Below are 22,322 nucleotides of genomic sequence, written 5' to 3' on the forward strand. Positions count from 1 at the left end.
TAGCTCTCCTAGCCTTTCACCACCTGTTGGCGGGCAGGCACATTCGAGTTCAGTCGGACAACGCGACAGCGGTTGCCTACATCAATCACCAGGGCGGGACTCACAGCCGTCTGGCGATGTTGGAGGTTCAAAGAATCCTCCAGTGGACGGAGGACTCCAAGTCCACCATATCTGCAGTCCACATCCCAGGCGTGGAAAACTGGGAGGCCGATTACCTCAGCCGTCAAACCGTGGACAGCGGCGAGTGGGCCCTGCATCCGTCAGTGTTCAGATCAATCTGCCGCAAGTGGGGCACCCCGGAGGTGGATCTAATGGCATCCCGGCACAACAACAAGGTTCCGGTTTACGTGGCTCGCTCCCACGATCCTCAAGCCTTCGCAGCAGACGCACTGGTTCAAGATTGGTCTCAGTTCCATCTGGCCTATGTGTTTCCCCCTGTAGCGCTCTTGCCCAGGGTTCTGCGCAAGATCAGAATGGAGGGCCGTCGAGTCATACTCATTGCTCCGGACTGGCCCAGGCGAGCTTGGTACCCAGACCTGCTCCGTCTGTCCGTAGAGGTGCCGTGGCATCTCCCGGACCGCCCAGACCTTCTCTCTCAAGGTCCGTTCTTCCGCCAGAATTCTGCGGCTCTCAGATTGACGGCGTGGCTCTTGAGTCCTGGATCCTGACGGCTTCAGGCATTCCCTCTGAGGTCATCTCCACCATGACTCAGGCTCGGAAGTCTTCCTCGGCCAAGATTTACCACAGGACTTGGAGGATTTTCCTGTCCTGGTGTCGCTCTTCCGACCATGCTCCTTGGCCGTTCTCCTTGCCGACCATCCTGTCTTTTCTACAGTCCGGTCTACAGCTAGGACTGTCCCTCAATTCCCTCAAGGGACAGGTGTCGGCTCTGTCGGTATTGTTCCAGCGGCGTATCGCCCGACTGGCTCAGGTGCGCACCTTCATGCAGGGCGCATCTCACATCATTCCTCCTTACCGGCGGCCCTTGGATCCCTGGGACCTTAATCTGGTCCTCACGGCCTTACAGAAACCCCCCTTTGAGCCTCTCAGGGAGGTTCACTTGTTTAGACTTTCACAGAAAGTTGTTTTTCTAGTAGCCATAACTTCTCTCAGGAGAGTTTCTGATTTGGCTGCGCTCTCTTCGGAATCCCCCTTTTTGGTGTTTCACCAAGACAAGGTGGTTCTTCGTCCGTCTCCGGACTTTCTCCCTAAGGTGGTGTCTCCTTTCCACCTTAACCAGGACATTTCATAGCCTTCTCTTTGTCCGGCCCCTGTGCATCGCTTTGAAAAGGCGTTGCATACCTTGGATTTGGTGCGGGCGCTCCGAATCTATGTGTCACGCACCGCCATTTTTAGGCGGTGCACCTCACTTTTTGTGCTAACCACTGGTCAGCGCAAGGGTCTCGCTGCTTCTAAACCGACCCTAGCTCGTTGGATCAGGTCGGCTATCACCGATGCCTACGAGTGTTCTCAGGTGCCTCCCCCGCCAGGGATTAAGGCGCACTCGACCAGAGCTGTCGGTGCCTCCTGGGCTTTCAGGCACCAGGCTACGGCTCAGCAGGTTTGTCAGGCTGCCACGTGGTCCAGTCTGCACACTTTTTCGAAGCACTACCAAGTGCATGCTCATGCTTCGGCAGATGCGAGCTTGGGCAGACGCATTCTTCAGGCGGCTGTCGCCCATTTGTGAAGTTAGGTTTTGCCTACTTCTCAGTTTGGTTTATTCCCACCCATGGACTGCTTTGGAACGTCCCATGGTTTGGGTCTCCCATAAGGAACGATAAAGAAAAAGAGAATTTTGTTTACTTACCGTAAATTCTTTTTCTTATAGTTCCGACATGGGAGACCCAGCACCCTCCCTGTTGCCTGTTGGCAGTTTTTTTGTTCCGTGTGTTTCACCGGCTGTTGTTAGTAGTCAGAGTTCCGGTTATTCCGAGTTTTACTCTATCTCTACTTATGGGTGGATGTCCTCCTTCAGCTTTTGCACTGAACTGGGTAGATTGTCATCCAGGGGGTGTATATAGCCCGGAGGGAGGAGCTACACGTTTGAGTGTAGTACTTTGTGTGTCCTCCGGAGGCAGAAGCTATACATCCATGGTTTGGGTCTCCTATGTCGGAACTGTAAGAAAAAGAATTTACGGTAAGTAAACAAAATTCTCTTTTTTTTAAATTTACCTGTAGCTGCTGCATTTCCCACCCTAGGCTTATACTCGAGTCATTAAGTTTTCCCAGTTTTTTGTGGTAAAATTAGGGGCCTCGGCTGGTACTCGGGTCGGCTTATACTCAAGTATATACGGTAATAATTTTTGCATCTTTTTCCTATTTGTTTTCACTGTTGTTACCACTTGTTTTACAGTGCTTTTAATTCCACAGGAATTTAGGTGTGAAAACCGGGTTTATAGGACATAACATGATGTGTTTGATATGCATGTGATCTGATCTTGAAATATAGATTTTTTTTATTAGGTTTTTAAATGTGTTGCCTGATTTATCTTGTAAAATTCTTTACTCTATTAATACATATTATATTTCCGTATGCAATTGGAAATTAACTTTGAAGTGCTATCATCTAATTTTAGTTTGGATGGAATTTCCTGATGCATATTTACTCTCTTTACTTTATATACCGTATTTTACGCTTTATAAGACGCACTTTTGACTCTGGAGCGGTACTGGGGGCAGTTGACAGCTGCGAGCGGCAGCGTTTGATATCCTGCTCCCGCTCATATAAAATGCACAGCCGCTGTCCAGCAGTGTGGTGCTGAAACTGCATCACGCTGAGGGGCAGGGGCAGCGGGGCACATGACCTCCTTTGATCGCACATGATCCCCCCTGTGTTAGATATGGCCCCCGTGCTGCTGCCCATAGTAAAATAAAAAAAGCTTTACTTACCTCCAGCGCTGATCGCCGGTCTCCTGCTGCTGTTGTCTGTAATAAGGCACGCAGAGATGATATTGCTCTGCCGTGCCGATCACATGACCGGCAGCAAGAACCAGGAAATAAGGAAGCCGGAGCTCAACTGCGAGGAGGGACAGCGCTGAGAAGGTAAGGAAAGAGTATTTTATTTTATTATGGGCAGCAGCCTGGGGGCATATCTAACACAGGGGAGATGTGCCATCTATAGTGGCCATGGGCAGCACACATGGGGGGCATATCTAACACAGGGGAGATGTGCCATCTATAGGGGCCATGGGCAGCACACATGGGGGCCATATCTAACACAGGGGAGGTGTACCATCTATAGGGGCCATGGGCAGCACAGGGGGACGTGTCCCAGCACAAGGGGGCTATATTCAATATAAGGGGGCCATATCCAGATTAAGGGGGGCTAATTTTAGGATGGGGGGCTATGAGGACATATACCCTATATGATTTGTTAGACGGACACTGGCATTATAAGATGGACCCCATTTAACATTAAAAAAAAAAAAAATTCTCTTTTCCTTCACCAAATTTGGGGGTGCGTCTTATAATCAGGTGCGTCTTATAAAGCAAAAAATACGGTATGTTGTAGAAGATTTTTTTTTTTTTTTAAGAAATGTTTCAGATACTTCTGACCAACAAATCCCGCTTGTTTGTACAGGCTGAGTACAAATAGTAGGCGGGTGTACATGCAATGCCTGAATATTTATTTTCAGTCATGAGCACGGCACTTTGTGCTCCACGACGGATATGTACGTCATGCTTATCACACAGTACGATCAGCTGGTGCGATCATCTACAGGATCCTGACTGATATTCTCAGTGTCTCAAGTACCACTGGCAGCAGTGACAGCAGCACATGAGGAGTGCTCTCTGTCAGCACCGCTGCGCATGTTGGGTTGCTATGTCAGCTGGAGGATTGACAGTGTCCTCCGATTTGCCATACACTATAGCCTATAAGATACCGCCACAGACAGCATCTGATAACCTACCTGTCAATTTTACACTGACAAGATAAGATAATGAACTGTACTATATATAGTGCAGTATATTATCTGTGGGACCATAAGTAAAATGAATTTTTTTTAAAGTCTCTGTATAAAAAAGTAGTAACACACAAAAATTCTAGTTTTCCAAGTAAAAAAATGGTTCATTCTAGAAAAATAAATGTTAAGCGTACTTTATCTTAAAAACATATACTTGGTATCGCTGGATATGTAATGAACTACACTATATTATTAGTATTTTGCATAGTAAATTCTGCAGAAAAAAGTGAAAAAATTATAAATCAAAAAACAATGCCAAGATTGTGTTAAAAAAAAGCAGTGAATAAAAAAATTGTACATATCCCAAAATAATACCAATAATAATACCAATAATACTCTAGTTTCTTACAGAAGAAACAAACCCTTGTAGAGCTCTGTCAGTGAATAAACATAACTTAAATAAAACTTTATAAATATGGTATTGCCAAAACCAGATAAATGTCCGAATTGTAGAAGAAAAGAAAGATCTGGACCACATATCCAAAAATCATACCTCAATCCAACGCCACTATGCAAAAATTCCAAAACTGAACACGAGGGGGGGGCAACCTGGTGCCTCCATAGCACACATGCTGCAAGGCCAAGTTCCCAAAATTCAAAGTCACAGCACTCCACAAGCACCGATCCACAGCAAGAATACACTCACTTCCTGTTTATTAACTTGTATTGTTTTAGCGGTTAGTGTCTGCACTCTCCACCCAGAAAAAAAACCAGATAAAAGCAGTGGAGGTAGACAGACTCCCAAAATACGTGTCAGCTTGAGCGACTCCCTCCCTGCTGTGCTTCGGTATAGCAGATGTCAGTGACCGGCTTCTCCCTCATCATGTGCTGACTTCTCCATTGGGCCAGCAGCAGCCTATTGCAATGTGGTGACGCCTCTTGATCTCCTGGCTTCTGATTATGTTGATCCTGAGTTATAGATGTGGCCACAATTTTCACTCCCTTATTTTAGGGCTCCTATACACCTGCATCGACAATATGACCACCCTTGATGTGCTTGCCTGAATTCTTTCTTAGGCTAGGGTCACATGACCATATTTTCTCCATTTGAGAAAAAACAGTCTGATTATGCTAATCACTCTGTTCTGAGTTTTATTACTGTGGAATTTGTTTTTGACGGATGTGGGAAGAATTAAAAAGGAACGTCTCTTCTTCTCCATTCTGTAAGTCTGTGAAAATCAGAACACACTCTGATGTCTCCAAGTCCACAGACCCATAGACTTGAGTGGCCAAGTACGATCCGATTTACAGAACTAAATCACACACAGTGTAAAAAAAAAAAAATGGGACGTGTGCAAGGCGCTGTTGAATAATACTAGTCCAATTTTCTTGTCAGATAGCTATTGGACCAAAAATAAGTAATGTGCACAAGCCCTTAGGGTAGGACTGATTTTTATGTATCTACCTGGGGTCCACAGCAATACACTCCGTTGTGAGAAATCTTGTGTGGATTGCAGCTGTTATTTTATTCCGTAATTAAAGGGAACCTGTCGGCAGAAGCCACGGTATTTACCTGCCGCCTTAGTAATATTCTGCAGGTAAATACCATTTTAAACAAGTGCAGCAATCTAATTGGAAGTGCGCTTGCAGTTAGAAAATGATGCAGCTCATTTATCGTAATCTCCCCGCTGCTCCGTCATTGACATCGCACATGTTTACAACAGTTTTTGGCTGCAGATAAATAGCAAATATTTTTTTCCTTTTTTCTCCGTTTCCCTATAAAAATCAATCAATAGCCTTATAAAAAAAAAAAAGACTACGTACACACAAAAGTCTCCATGCTCATGTGTTATCTCTTTAAAATAACAAACAATTCAACTTTTCGATTTACATTGCTTCTAATTCCCTTGTTGATTTTCTGATCTTTTTACCTTTTTCTATATATCTGTTTGGCTTGTATGCTGTATTAAAATAAGGTTAGGGTCACACAAAGCAGTTAGTGAGCGGCTAAAGACAACTATCAATTTGCTGTGAATTTCTAATACCGCGAAAAGCTGCTGTGACTTTCATATAGTGGCTGTGTGTCTAAGTTCACCCAAGTGTATTTTCAGTCCGAGCGCTGTCTGTGGAAACACAGGCAGAACTCAGACCAAAGTAATTCATTCAGGCAGGTAGATGACTTTTTTTAGTGTGCACTAGTATCTTCCGTATTTCTATTGAGACTCGCCAATTTAGGTCTACCGGTTCACCCACCCAAAAATAATTTTATTTGGATCACACCTCTAATATCCGATTTAACTATTAACGTACTGAACTGTATTTTGTATTTGTATTCACTTATGGTGTATAAAAATGAATACTGCACAATCTGTTTTTTTTTTTTTCTGGGTGTTTGCTGGATATTTTCTATGCTCTTGTAAACTTAGCCTTTCAATGTGGCACCTTGGCCATCTGCACACAGTCTTCTATGTAGCATTACATTTATGGAACCTGCCATGACAGTTCCAAGGAAACTTAGAAGAACATCTATGCCTTCATGCAAATATACTAATCCAACGTCAGTCTCAACATTTGGGCAGAAGTTATACAGTATATAATCCATTCCTTCTGTAAGGTGCATGTCCTTGTCGTACAGTATCAGTCGATCTGACTTGCCTACGATCCTTTATTTGCATTGGAGTTTGAGACCTTGGAGTCAAACTTTTTTTTATTTTTTTTTTTTCTTCCAGAGATTTTAGAAGAGAAATGGCCATACTTTGGAACAACCGCGCCAATGCCCTATTTAAACTCCAACAATGGGGAGAGGCATTTCTGTCTGCAGAGAAAAGTATACAGTTGTGTCCATCTTATCTTAAGGTGAGCCGTTATGCTGGCTACTGGCCTGGTGCTGATCTTTGTACTCCCTCCCCCCAAAAGTGTCTTTGGTGTATACAAAAGCTGTGCATGTTAATATGTTAAGAATGTTTAATATATACCTCTTCCAAATCTGCTGGGAGAGAATTGTAAGAAATGTCCTGACTGGTAATTGCATTTTAGAGAGACTGGTAATTGCATTTTAGAGATGATTCTCACCAGGCTCTGCCAGTGTAATATAATATATGATTAGAGCGTTATGAAAAAAAACTTAAGACTATATCAAAATGTAATGTCCCGATCTTTTAGACACCGGTGCAGCCAAAACTTGATTCAGGAATCTGCCGGCGTTCATTTTTCTAAGGTGGCTTTTCCGGCGTTCTTGTGACAGGTCCGCAGCCGGCGTATATGTTGTGTACAATAGCATACCTCCCAACTTTCAAAGAAAGGAAAGAGGGACAAACTGTGCGGCGCGCCGCAGCAATTTTAGGCCACGCCCCCTAACCACACCCATTTCAAAACTAGTCACACCCATAACCACTCCCCATCCACACCCATTCAGCACTGCCGATCACATTGTTTTATAAACAATAATTATAAACAGAAAAAATATAAAATATTCTTAATGCAAACTTGGTAGTATTTATTTTAAATTAGAACATTTTAAAACTACAAAATTCTATTCTAAAGCAGATCTGACACTTTAATCTACACTATGTAAAAGCTGCACATTACATATCAGGTCTACTCTATTAGATAAATTATCTTTAATAACATTGTGCTTTTGGTTAACCCCTTTACGACCCCAGTTTGTGCTTGGTAATGTCGGGGTAATTACTGCTGGCTGCTGTGGTGAATCTGTGGTGACCCCCCCCCCCACACACATCTTCTGATTTGAATAACAGACATGTGGGGCTAACAGGCGCAAGTGGATCCATGATCCACCCGAGCCTGCTTTTCACTTCGATCACGCTGTCAAAATGTGACAACGTGATTTAAATGGCCACGCCATTCCCCGCTGCCATCGGAGCCCTGTGACGCAATCACTGGGAGATGATGGTTGCCATGGTAGCTCAGAGTCGTGATGACTCCTGTTGCTACCATGACATATTTCCTGTGAGATCTGACAGAGCGCTGGCACTGACAGGAAAGAAGCATTTCTGCTGATCAGAGCTGTGCAGCCTAGATCAACAGAAAAGAACAAGTGATTAGACTTCTGATCCTTATAGTTCCCTAGGGGGACTAGTAAAATAAATAAATAAAGTAAAAAAAAAAGTTTTTAAAAATATGAAAGCAAAAAAACCCCTTAAAGTTCAAATCACACCCATTCGCTCCACTGAAAATAAAACTGTTTAAAAAATAAAAAATATATACACATATTTGGTATCGCCGTGTTCAGAAATGCCAGATCAAAATATAAAATCAAATAATCTGATTGGTATGTGGTGTGGCGAGAAAAAAATTCCAAACTCCAAAATTACGGTTTTTGGTTGCCGCAAAAATTATGTAAAATGCAATAACAGGCGATCACAACGTAGCATCTACACAAAAATTGTATCCCTAAAAAAGTTATCTCAAGATGCAAAAAATAAGCCATTACTGAACCCCAGATCCTGAAAAATGAGAACGCTATGGGTCTCGGAAAATAGCGCAAAAAGCCCAATTTTTTGAGGGACAAACTTCAAAATTTTTTTAACCCATTAGATAAAAGTAAAAGTATGCTTGTTATCTATGAACTCGTACTGACATGAGGCGTCCTACTGACCTGTCAGCCTCACCATATATTTAACACGGTGAATAAAATATCCCAAAAACAATTGTGCAATCGCGGGGTTTTTTTGCAATTTCATCGCACTTGGATTTTTTTTCCCATTTTCCAGCAGACTATATGGTAAAACTAATGATTTCATGCAAAAGTACAACTCGTCCCGCAAAAAACAAGCCCTCATATGGAAAAATTGACAGAAAAATAGAAAAATTACGGCTCTTGCAAGAAGGAGAGAAAAAAATGAAAAATCTCCCGAGGTGAAGGGGTAAAGGCCCTGTCTCACACACAGATAAATCTGTGGTAGATCTGTGGTAGATCTGTGGCAGATCTGTGGTTGCAGTGAAATTGTGGACAATCAGTGCCAGGTTTGTAGCTGTGTACAAATGGAACAATATGTCCATGATTTCACTGCAACCACAGATCTGCCAAAGAATTATCTGTGTGCGTGACAGGGCCTTTAAAAGAAGCAATTAGAGAAGACTCATTGTTCTGCTGTGATCATGGGAAGCATTACCCTCACCTCTCCACAGTGAGGTCAAATGAAGCTGCAGAATCACCATCAGGAACCGTCTGTGATCGCTCTGAGTCGGCACACATCAGCGCTGCGCAGAACAGGCAGGTAGATAACAACTACTTGTCTGTGAATTCTTAGCCCCTTAAGAAAAAAAATCCAAAAGTCCTGGATGGATAACCCCAATTAACCAACGTCACATTATTATTTGTGCTATTATTGGAGAGATAATACCTGTCACTTTAAGGCTATGTTCACATTGTATTTTTGCCAAACATCAATTGCTCCGTCAGGGTCTTCTGTGTGAAGCCCTAAAAAAATAGGATTTAAGCACGATCTGTGAAGTGGCTATTGACTTTAATAATAGTGCTAGAAGAAAGAAGCGTAATAGGGTTTTACCCGATAAATAACAGGTTAGTAATGTAAAATAATACACTCACCCAAAATGGTTGTGAAGGGTCACAACCACCATAGATAGCATAGGATAATGGCGGCTGCCGCGGCCCCACGTGCAGAAGTCTTCAGTGTAAGAAGAGAAAAAGGGGTTAAACCCGCGCAATCCGCCAAATAAGATGTAGAGATGTTGATAGATTAATCACTCTTTTATTCCATAGGTCTACGTGTTTCAAGGTACAGACCTCTTCCTCAGTACCAGAAAATCAACATTCATGTTGATTTTCTGATCCTGAGGAAGAGGTCTCTGTACCTTGAAACGCGTAGACCTATGGAGTAAAAGAGTGATTAATCTATCAACCTCTCTACATCTTATTTGGCGGATTGCATGGGTTTAACCCCTTTTTCTCCTCTTACACTGAAGATTGACTTTAATAAGGCAGACCCAGCAGAGCTGAACTGGTTGGGCAGCCGGGACAGACCAGAGCTGAACTGGTTGGGGAGCCAGGACGAAGCAGAGCTGAACTTGTTGGACAGCCAGGACCCAGCAGAGCTGAACTGGTTGGGCAGCCAATATGGAGCAGAGCAGAACTGGTTGGGCAGCCAGGATCCAGCAGAGCAGAACTGGTTGGGCAGCCAGGATCCAGCAGAGCTAAATGGTTGGGCAGCCTGGACGCAGCAGAGCTAAACCGGTTGGACAGCCTGGACGCAGCAGAGGTAAACCAGTTGGGCAGCCAGGATGCAGCAGAGCCGAAGTGGTTGGGCAACCAGGACGCAGCAGAGCCGAAGCGGTTGGGCATCCAGGACGCAGCACAGCCGAAGCGGTTGGGCATCCAGGATGCAGCAGAGCCGAAGAGGTTGGGCAGCCAGGACGCAGCAGAGCCGAAGCAGTTGGGCAACCAGGATGCAACAGAGCTGAAGCAGTTTGGCAGCCATGATGCAACAGAGCTGAAACAGTTGGGCAGTCAGGACACAGCAGAGCCACAGGGGTTAGGCAGGATGCATCAGAGCTGAAGCGGTTGGGAAGCCAGAACGCAGCAGAGCTGAAGCGGTTGGGCAGCCAGGATCCAGCAGAGAAGAACCAGTTGGACAGCCCGTCCAACAGAGATTTAAGGGAACCTGTCACCCATCCGACCAGTCTGCACCGCACCGCCCCTTAGGTGAGTATTATAAAGTGATTTTTACTTTGTACACAGCAGCCTGGGCTCTTATATACAGCATGTTAAAATGCTGTATATAAGGGCCCACTGGTGGTGGCCGCAGCTTATGGTCACCAAATCTGGTGACAGGTTCCTTTTTTAAAGGGAACCTGTCAGGTGCAATATTCACTCAGAGCGAGGAGCAGTTCTGGGTGCATATTGCTAATCCCTGCCTAACTGTCCCTATATACACTTGCATAGATAAAGAGATCTTTAGAAAATTATTTTTAAAAATCTCATATCTTATGCTAATGAGTGCGGGGACTTAGTCCCAAGGGCATTACTTCGCTTTGGATAGTCGGCTCACATAGCATGTTAGTACTCATACAGGGGTGTAATAACATGCTAACATGCTATGTGAGCTGACTAGCCAAGCAAAGTAACGCCCTTGGGACTAGTTCTCGTGCTCATTAGCATAAGATATAAGATCTTTAAAAATACTTTTTCTAAAGATCTTTATCTATGCTAGTGTATACAGGGATTGCTAGGCAGGGATTAGCAATATGGACCCAGAACTGCTCCTGGCTCTAAGTGCATATTGCACCTGACAGGTTACCTTTAACTAGTAGGGCAGCCAGGATAAAGCAGAGCTGAATCTGTTGGGCAGCTAGGACCCAGCAGCTCTGCAGGCAGGAGACCATGTGCTCGGCAAACTAATAGAAGTCTTGGCAGATGCTAACTCTGCATATTACTCACCAATGCTAACTGCAGGAGAGGAAACGAGTGCTGATTGCACGGTCTTCTCCTCAGCTTCCTGATTTCCCCGTGTGTCTGCAGCAGTGAGAAGCAAACACACGGGGAGTCAGAGAGAACAGCTGGAGAGAAGCGCAGGCTCCAGGGCTGGGGATGTCGGCACTGGTGCCGGGGGTGAGTCATACCTGACACAGTCACAGGAGTTTCATGTAGCGCGCTCAGGTCTGGTCACTGGATAGAGGGAAGAAACAGCGAGGCAGGGCTACAGTGGGTGGGCGGAGCCACGGGATAGATACCTCATGGCCGGGACTCGGGAGCAAAGGCTCAAAAAAGGGACTGTCCCGCTGTATCCGGGATGGTTGGGAGGTATGCAGTAGTGTATAGAGCGTGGGCAGCATGTAGGGGTTTCCGAACTCTAAAGTGGTTAAAAGAAGTGAGAGAAGACAGAACACATACACATCAATGTCGTTTTGACATTGTGCAGTATGTCCATTTTATAGGGTACTTTTTCAGTAGATTCCAACAGCCCCTGATATTGAAGAGTGTTATTGAAAGGGTCCTATAGTAGCAAATTATCATTTCTTTGTCGCTCTATTGGGAGACCCAGACAATTGGGTGTATAGCTACTGCCTCCGGAGGCCACACAAAGTATTACACTTAAAAGTGTAAGGCCCCTCCCCTTCTGCCTATACACCCCCCGTGGGATCACGGGCTCCTCAGTTTTCATGCTTTGTGCGAAGGAGGTCAAGGTCCCGGCCTTCATGGCACAGTCTCACGATCTCAGAGCTCTGGCGGCGGACGCCTTAGTTCAAGATTGGTCGCAGTTCCGACTGCCTTATGTGTTCCCACCTCTGGCGCTGTTGCCCAGAGTGCTACGCAAGATCAGGTCCGACTGCCGCCGCGCCATCCTCGTCGCTCCAGACTGGCCAAGGAGGTTGTGGTACCCGGATCTGTGGCATCTCACGGTAGGCGGTTCCGCAAGTAGCGTCCTTAACCTCTCAAATGTCTGCATTTGCGTCTTACGCTATTAATGCTGTCCTGGACTCTACGAGCCGTACGGCAGTGGCGTCCGCAAACTCCGTGGTTTTACGCAGAGCCTTGTGGTTAAGGGAATGGAAGGCAGATTCTGCTTCCAAGAAGTGCTTAACCAGTTTGCCATTTTCTGGTGAAAGACTGTTTGGTGAGAGATTGGATGAAATCATTAAACAGTCCAAGGGTAAGGATTCATCCTTACCTCAGCCCAGACCAAACAAACCCCAACAGAGGAGGGGACAGTCGAGGTTTCGGTCCTTTCGAGGCTCGGGCAGGTCCCAATTCTCCTCGTCCAAAAGGATCAGAGGAGCTCAGATTCTTGGCGGGCTCAGTCACGCCCAAAGAAAGCAGCCGGAGGAACCGCTACCAAGGCGGCTTCCTCATGACTTTCGGCCTCCTCTCTCCGCATCCTCGGTCGGTGGCAGGCTCTCCCGCTTTGGCGACATTTGGCTGCCACAGGTCAAAGACCGTTGGGTGAGAGACATTCTGTCTCACGGGTACAGGATAGAGTTCAGTTCTCGTCCTCCAACTCGATTCTTCAGAACTTCTCCGCCTCCCGACCGAGCCGATGCTCTTCTGCAGGCGGTGTGCACTCTAAAGGCAGAAGGAGTGGTGATCCCTGTTCCTCTTCAGGAGCAAGGTCACGGTTTTTACTCCAATTTGTTTGTGGTGCCAAAAAAGGACGGGTCTTTCCGTCCTGTTCTGGACCTAAAACTGCTCAACAAGCATGTGAAAACCAGGCGGTTCCGGATGGAATCCCTCCGCTCCGTCATCGCCTCAATGTCTCAAGGAGATTTCCTAGCATCAATAGACATCAAAGATGCTTATTTCCACGTGCCGATTGCTCCAGAGCACCAGCGTTTTCTACGCTTCGTTATAGGAGACGAACACCTTCAGTTCGTAGCCCTGCCTTTCGGTCTGGCGACAGCCCCAAGGGTCTTCATCAAGGTCATGGCAGCAGTAGTAGCAGTCCTGCACTCTCAGGGTCACTCTGTGATCCCTTACTTGGACGATCTACTTGTCAAGGCACCCTCTCAAGAGGCATGCCAACACAGCCTGAACGTTGCGCTGGAGACTCCAGAGTTTCGGGTGGATCATCAACTTTTCAAAGTCAAATCTGACCCCGACCCAATCGATAACATACCTTGGCATGGAGTTTCATACTCTCTCAGCGATAGTGATGCTTCCGCTGGACAAACAGCGTTCACTACAGACAGGGGTGCAATCTCTCCTTCAGGGCCAGTCGCACCCCTTGAGACGCCTCATGCACTTCTTGGGGAAGATGGTAGCAGCAATGGAGGCAGTCCCTTTCGCGCAGTTTCATCTGCGTCCACTACAATGGGACATTCTCCGCCAATGGGACGGGAAGTCGACGTCCCTAGACAGGAACGTCTCCCTTTCTCAGACGGCCAAGGATTCTCTTCAGTGGTGGCTTCTTCCCACCTCATTGTCAATAGGAAAGTCTTTCCTACCCCCATTTTGGGCGGTGGTCACAACGGACGCGAGTCTATCAGGGTGGGCAGCAGTTTTTCTCCACCACAGGGCTCAAGGTACGTGGACTCAGCAAGAGTCCACCCTTCAGATCAATGTTCTGGAAATCAGAGCAGTGTTTCTGGCCCTACAAGCCTTCCAGCAGTGGCTGGAAGGCAAGCAGATCCGAATTCAGTCGGACAACTCCACAGCGGTGGCATACATCAACCACCAAGGAGGACAACCGTGGGCACTACCAGACCGGCCAGACTTGCTGTCTCAAGGGCCGTTTTTCCATCAGAATTCTGCGGCCCTGAGCCTGACTGTGTGGCCATTGAGTCCTGGATCCTAGCGTCTTCAGGATTATCTCAAGAGGTCATTGCCACCATGAGACAGGCTAGGAAACTAACCTCTGCCAAGATCTACCACAGGACGTGGAAGATATTCTTAGCTTGGTGCTCTGCTCAGGAAGTTTCTCCCTGGCCATTTGCATTGCCTACTTTTCTTTCCTTCCTGCAATCCGGGTTGGAAAAAGGTTTGTCGCTCGGCTCCCTTAAGGGACAAGTCTCTGCGCTATCTGTATTTTTTCAGAAGCGCCTAGCACGACTTCCTCACGTACGCACGTTCCTGCAAGGGGTTTGTCATATCGTCCCTCCTTACAAGCGGCCGTTAGAGCCCTGGGATCTGAACAGGGTTCTAATTGCTCTCCAGAAGCCGCCTTTCGAGCCTATGAGGGATGTTTCCCTGTCTCGCCTTTCACAGAAAGTGGCCTTTCTAGTAGCGGTCACGTCTCTTCGGAGAGTGTCCGAGCTAGCAGCGCTGTCATGCAAATCTCCCTTCCTGGTGTTTCACCAGGACAAGGTGGTTCTGCGCCCGATTCCGGAGTTTCTCCCTAAAGTGGTATCCCCCTTTCATCTCAATCAGGATATCTCCTTACCTTCTTTGTGTCCTCATCCAGTACATCAATGTGAAAAGGATTTGCATTTGTTGGATCTGGTGAGAGCACTCAGAATCTACATTTCCCGCACGGCGCCTCTGCGCCGCTCGGATGCACTCTTTGTCCTTGTCGCTGGTCAGCGTAAAGGGTCGCAAGCTTCCAGATCCACCCTGGCTCGGTGGATCAAGGAACCAATTCTTGAAGCCTACCGTTCTGCGGGGCTTCCGGTTCCCTCAGGGCTGAAGGCCCATTCTACCAGAGCCGTGGGTGCGTCCTGGGCATTACGGCACCAGGCTACGGCTCAGCAGGTGTGCCAGGCGGCTACCTGGTCGATTCTGCACACTTTTACCAAGCATTATCAGGTGCATACCTATGCTTCGGCGGACGCCAGCCTAGGTAGACAAGTCCTTCAGGCGGCGATTGCCCACCTGTAGAAAAGGGCCGTTTTACGGCCCTATCACGAGGTATTATTTTACCCACCCAGGGATTGCTTTTGGACATCCCAATTGTCTGGGTCTCCCAATAGAGCGACAAAGAAGAAGGGAATTTTGTTTACTTACCATAAATTCCTTTTCTTCTAGCTCTAATTGGGAGACCCAGCACCCGCCCCTGTTTTTTTGTATACACATGTTCATGTTGAATGGTTTCAGTTCTCCGATATTCCTTCGGATTGAATTTGCTTAAACCAGTTTATTGGCTTTCCTCCTTCTTGCTTTTGCACTAAAACTGAGGAGCCCGTGATCCCACGGGGGGTGTATAGGCAGAAGGGGAGGGGCCTTACACTTTTAAGTGTAATACTTTGTGTGGCCTCCGGAGGCAGTAGCTATACACCCAATTGTCTGGGTCTCCCAATTAGAGCTAGAAGAAAAGGAATTTACGGTAAGTAAACAAAATTCCCTTCTTTGTCCCAGGGCGGATCAATTTAGTGAAAATGATCTTACTCCCTAAATTCAATTATGTTCTTCAACATAGTGCAGTTCCAGTCCCTAAATCCTTTTTCTCATCATTGAACTCGTTACTATGCGGATTTATATGGGGTAATGCAGGACCCATACTAAAACTGACCACACTGCACAGATCCAAACAACAGGGAGGGAAGGCGCTACTGGATTTCTACATGTATTATCTGTCTGGCCAGTTGAAGGCACTATCCTCATGGATGCCCGGATCCTGTCTCAGAAACTCGGACATCAATCTTGCTCAGGGGGCCAGAACAAAATGCTTGCTCGGATTTCTGAAGACAGACAAATTGGGCACATCCGGCATGTTACCACTTCTCAAATTGGCAAGACCAGTCTGGAGGTAGACCAAGAAAGTAGTGTGGTTTTAAGGAACCGTTGCTGAAATGCCCTTATGGCAGAATGTGTATTTCCCTGTATTACTGAGCCACCCATCTTCCACATTTTGCAGCTTACACGTCGCTCTTGCTCTCAGTGATATATATGAACACAATGTTCTGTTATCTTTCGACCAAATCCAGGCCCGATTTAATGTTGCTAGGTGTCACTTCTTTAGGTATCTCCAGCTTAGAACAGCGATTCAGCAACATATGCAGAATATGTCAGGGGCCACTTTAATATCTTCTTTCCATTTGATAGGGATCTTGTGCTCTCAGGCCTTAAGACTGATCACCTACCTACTATCTATAGGAAATGAATCTCAGCAACTGATAGCTGGAAGTGGGAGCTGCTGGTCCCGAACATACAAGAGGATGACTGGGAGGAAATTCTGGAGTCCCCAACGAAGGCCTCAACCTTCATTAACAATAAAATGATCCAGCTATATATAATAAATCAGGCATATTTAACCCGTCGATGACTGTGTTTAACTCCTTCACCCCAGAACATGGTTTTCACCTTAATGACCGGGCCATTTTTTTGCAATTCTGACCTGTGTCACTTTGACAGATTATAACTCTGCAACGCTTCAACTGATCCTGGCGATTCTGACATTGTTTTTTGTGACATATTATACTTTATGTTAGTGGTAAAATTATGATGATATTTTTTGCGTTTATTTGTACAAATATCGGAAAATTTTGCAATTTTCAAACTTTGAAATTTATGCCTATAAATCCGAGAGTTATATACAAAATAACTAAATAGTTATTAAATAACATTTCCCACATGTCTACTTTTACATCAGCACAATTTTTGAAACCTAATTTTTTTGTTAATTTTAAGTTAGAAGGGTTCAAATTGAAAAGCAATTTCTCATTTTTCCAACAAAATATACAAAACCATTTTTTTAGGGACCATATCACATTTGAATTGACTTTGAGAGGCCGAGGTGACAGAAAATACCCAAAAGTGACACCATTCTAAAAATTGCACCCTTCACACTGCTCAAATCCACATCCAGGAAGTTTATTAACTCTTTAGGTGCTTCACAGAAACCAAAGCAATCTGGAAGGAAAAAATTAAAATTGTAGCCATAAAATGTTGCATTTTCACAAGGTTATCAGGAAAAATTGCACCATAAAATGTATTGTACAATTTCTCTTGAGTACGCAGATACCTCATGTGTGGTAAAAATCTACTATTTGGGTGTACGGCATGGCTCGGAAGGGAAGGAGCGCCAAATGACTTTTCAAACACAAAATTACTGGAATCATTAGCGAACGTCATGTCGCGTTTGGAGAGCCCCTGATGTGCTTAAACAGTAGAAACCCCCCACAAGTGAACCCATTTTGGAAACCAGACCCCCTCAAGAATTTTTTTGAGATGCGTAGTGAGCACCATGAACCCCCAGGTGCATCACAGTTTTTCCGTGAAAATAAAAAAAATCTAATTTTTTCCACAAAAATGTTTTTTTATTTTCACAAGGGTAACAGGAGAAAAGGGACCCCAAAATTTGTTCTGCAATTTCTTCTGAGTATGCTGATACCCCATATGTGATTGAAAACTATTGTCTGGGCGCGTGGCACAGCTCCAAATGGAAGGAGTGACATTTTATAGCACAGACTTTGATGGAATAGTCTGCGGGCATCATGTCGCGTTTGGAGAGCCCCTGATGTGCCTAAACAATAGAAACCCCCCACAAGTGACCCCATTTTGGAAACTAGACCCCCCAAGGAACTTACGTAGATGTGTGGTGAGCACCTTGAAGCCCCAGGTGCTTCACAGAATTTTAGAACGTTGAGCTGCAAAAATGAAACAAATTTGTTTTTTTCCCACAAAAATGTTGCTTGACCTCCAAAATATTTTATTTTCACATGGATAGCAAAAGAAAATGGACCCCTAAATGTATTGTGCAATTTCTTCTGATTACACCGACACCTTATATGTGGTGCTAAACTACTGTCTGGGCGCACGGCAGAGCTCCAAAAGGAAGGAATGACGTTTTGATGCTCAGCCTTTGATGGCATGGTCTGCGTGCTTCATGGAACTGAGCTACAATTTCTTGGTATGTGGTGGAATTTGTGAGTTGTGTAGAGTACATCAGGTTGGCATATGTGAGTTGGATTGATTACATCAGATTTACAAATGTGAGTTGTGTATAAATAAATTCAGTAGGACATGGATATGTGGTACAGTTTGAAGCAGTCTTTTATACAAAGGCCAGGTTTGTCTGGGCAGGTGTCACATTGCCAAATGGTTTCCTTCCGTATCCCTCTTTTGTAGCACACCGGGCACCAATTTTGTGACCTTCCTTTCCTTGCTATTTGAGGGACTTCACCTGGGAAATGTTTCCCTGGTTCAATACGAGCATCTTCAGTTCCAGAGGTACTGGGGCCCGCTCATCTCTCACTTCCAAATATCAGGGCCTTGATCACCGCCTCCTGGAACGGAAGGAAAGCACCGGTCTGTGCAGTACATCGTGCTATCATGACAGCGTTGTATAGTGCCATCTGTATGATGTGCACAGCCAGCTTCTTGTACCATATCTTATTCTTTCTCAAGGCACTGTAGGGATGGAGGACTTGATCAGAAAGATCAACTCCCCCCATATTTTTTTTGTACCCCAGGACAAGTGTCTGGTTTCGTGACTTGTGCAGAGGTACCTCTTACAGTGGTGGGGGTGCTGCCATCACCATGGATTGTGGTAAAAAAAAGGACGTTCCTCTTGTCCTTGTACTTAACCACAAGCAGGTTGTTGCTACATTGGGCTCTGCTCTCACCCTTTCTGAGCAGCTGCCCAATTAGCATCTTAGGCTGCTTTCACACATCAGGTTTTTGCAATCAGGCACAATCCGGTTTGTGCCTGATGCAACGGATCCGTCTCTGATTGTGTAAAAACTAATGTGACGGATCTGGTAAAAAACGGATCCGTTTTTTTTTTTGTTTTTTTTTTAAAGGCTGAGAGCGAGAGACCCCATTATCACCGCACCTACATCGGCACTCCCGCACGCACCATCACCGCACATACACCGGCACTCCCGCACGCATCATCACCGCACATACACCGACACTCCCGCACGCATCATCACCGCACATACACCGGCACTCCCGCACGTACCATCACCGCACATACACCGGCACTCCCGCACGTACCATCACCGCACATACACCGACACTCCCGCACGCATCATCACCGCACATACACCGGCACTCCCGCACGCACCATCACTGCACATACACAGACACTCCCGCACTCATCATCCCCACACATACACCGGCACTCCCGCACGCATCATCACCGCACATACACCGGCACTGCCGCACGCACCATCACTGCACATACACCGGCATTCCCGAACTCATCATCCCCGCACATACACCGGCACTCCCGCACGCATCATCACTACACATACACCGGCACTCCTGCACGTATCATCCCCGCACATACACCGGCACTCCCGCACCCATCATCACCGCACATACACCGGCACTCCTGCACGCACCATTACCGCACATACACCGACACTCCCGCACGCATCATCACCGCACATACACCGGCACTCCCGCAGGCACCATCACCGCACATACACCGGCACTCCCGCAGGCACCATCACCGCACATACACCGGCACTCCCGCACGCACCATCACCGCAAATACACCAGCACTCCCGCACGCACCATCACCGCACATACACCGGCACGCACCATCACCGCACACACCCCGGCATTACCTTAGTGACGTCCCCGCTGACAGCGCGACTCCCTTCAGTTGCTGCATGGAGCTGATAGAGAGCGGCGGTGTTCTACTGCCACTCCTGTCAGCTTCATGTAGCAGAGCTGAGAGTGTCGCGGGACCTCTGGATTACGTCGGACCTGGAGGGGTATTTGTGGATTTTAATAAAATGGTTAAAGAGGGTGTCTTTTTGTCTTTTATTCCAAATAAAGTATTTTTTTCGGGTGTATGTGTTTATTTACTTTCACTTACAGGTTAATCATTGGGGGTGTCTCATAGACGCCTGCCATGATTAACCCCTTATTACCCTGATTGCCACCGCACCAGGGCAATTCGGGATGAGCCGGGTACAATCCCGGGACTGTCACATCTGATGATAATGATGCTGCAATTCTGGGTGGCTGCTGGCTGATAGTTAGGCTGGGGGCTTCCCATAATGTGGAGTTCCCCATCCTGAGAATACCAGCCTTCAGCCGTGTGGCTTTACCCTGGCTGGTATCAAAATTGGGGGGGGACCACACGCCGTTTTTTTTAAATTTTATTTTACTGCAAGATATAGACCTGCCCACCGGCAGCTGTGATTGGTTGCAATGAATTAATCACTTCTGGGCATGCTCAGAAGTAAAAACAGAATCCGGTACATGCTTCCGGCGTTTGATGCATGCTACCGGATTTGGCGTGCATAGACTTTCATTATGCACCATGCCGCACTCGGCGCAATGTGGTTTTTCCGCCGCACAAAAAAACGTGCCAAGCAACGTTCCATCCGGCCGCCGCATGTGCTAAATATGCCGCATCTGGCAAAAAACGGACGGAACGCAAGGCCATGCAGCACAATACGGCGCTAATGCAAGTCTATGCGGAAAAAAACGCAACCAGCGGCAAAAAAGGTCGCGTTTTTTCTGCAAAGCGCCGGATTGTGCCGCTCAGCAAAAACCGGATGTGTGAAAGCAGCCTTAGGGAAGCCCTTCTGGTTTTTCCGTACAGTACTGTAAGCTGCGGTATCTCTCGCAGAAAGGGATTTGAAGAGTGGGATGCTGGTGTAGTAGTTATCTACATAGAGGTGATAACATCCAGAAATGGATGCACCAAATCCCACACAATTTTCCTATTCACTCCCAGGACAGGGGGGCATTCAGGGGGTTGAATCCGTCAGTCCTTCCCTTCATAAACTATTAGCTTGAGGGTGTACCCTGAGGTACTCTCGCACAGCTTATTGAGTTTGATTCCACACCTGGCCCTCTTGTTGGGCAGGTACTGAAGAAATCCCAGCCTCCCCTCATCCACAAAAATCTCTCTTTGGGGAACATACAATTCAGCAAACTTGTTGCCGAAGTGATTGGTGACTGGCCTAACTTTGAAAAGTCGGTCAAAGTTGGGGTCATCTCGGGGTAGACTTTGTGCATCATCGTTATAATGCAAAAATTTGGTTATAGCCTCAAAGCGTGTCCGGCCCATAACCATGCGGAATACTGGAGTGTTATAGAAAACATCAACACTCCAATATTGGCGAAGCTCTGGCTTCTTCACTAACCCAGTATGAAAAACCAGGCCCCAAAACTTCATTTCCACTGCATCTTTGGGAGTATAGTTAGCAAATGATGAAGCGTAGGATTTTGGGCAAATCATTGTTGGGTGTATAAATTTGTCTGGACCACCATAAGATTTACAAAATCCTCAGAGAAAAAGACTTTAATTTCTGTGAGACCATCCCTATCAAATTGTATTCCTGATTGCGCTACAAAATTAGGAATCTGTGGCTCATAATGTTCAGTAGGTGAGGTCCAAAGGGGGTCCCTAGTGCTGGGTGTGGCGTCCCTAGTGCTGGGTTGGGCGTCCCTAGTGCTGGGTTGGGCGTCCCTCGTGCTGGGTTGGGCGTCCCTTGTGCTGGACGTCCCTAATGGGGCGCTGTGTCCTGCTGTGTCTGCGTGGGGGTTCAGAGTCACTGGAGGAGTGGGAGGAATACAGGAAGGTGGGATCCACTCCCTCACTATTGTTGTTGGAGGCAGCAATGTCATATGCCTCCTCCGCCGAATACCGTCTTTGGCACGAGCGGGACATTTTTATTTTTTGTGTGTAAAATATCAAAATTTTATTCAGGGGTGTGTGTGTGTGTGTGTGTGTTTGGTGTAAACTTTTATTTATTAGAATAGAAGAGAGGAAAAAAATAGAAGAAAAAAATAGAAAGATGAAGCGAAAAATAGAAAAGAAAAAAAATTAGAAAGATGAAAATATAAAATAAAAAAGAATTTGGTAAAATAAAAAAAACTAAACAGACTTCAGTAAAAATAAATTACTAAGAGCCCGAAACTATCTGACGCTAACCCTGACTTGATTCAGTACAAAATACGGTAGTAAACGGCGAATACTACGGTATATTTTTACTGTCCCTAATCTAGGCCTGGCAACTGACGGTAACCCTGACTTGATTCAGTAAAAAATACGGTAGTAAACGGCGAATACTACGGTATATTTTTACTGTCCCTAA

General features: G+C 46.1%; 1 protein-coding gene across 1 annotated transcript in view; it reads left to right on the top strand.

Annotated features, from left to right (window-relative positions):
- Positions 1–22,322, top strand: part of TRANK1 (tetratricopeptide repeat and ankyrin repeat containing 1) — a 276,987-nt gene that overhangs the window by 57,292 nt on the left and 197,373 nt on the right. Inside the window, exon 3 of the mRNA XM_075315070.1 lies at positions 6,635–6,761. Coding sequence (XP_075171185.1) covers positions 6,635–6,761 — 127 coding nt within the window. The remainder of the gene's footprint in view (positions 1–6,634; positions 6,762–22,322) is intronic.

Source organism: Anomaloglossus baeobatrachus, chromosome 6 (genome assembly GCF_048569485.1).
Source record: "Anomaloglossus baeobatrachus isolate aAnoBae1 chromosome 6, aAnoBae1.hap1, whole genome shotgun sequence".
Taxonomy (NCBI): domain Eukaryota; kingdom Metazoa; phylum Chordata; class Amphibia; order Anura; family Aromobatidae; genus Anomaloglossus; species Anomaloglossus baeobatrachus.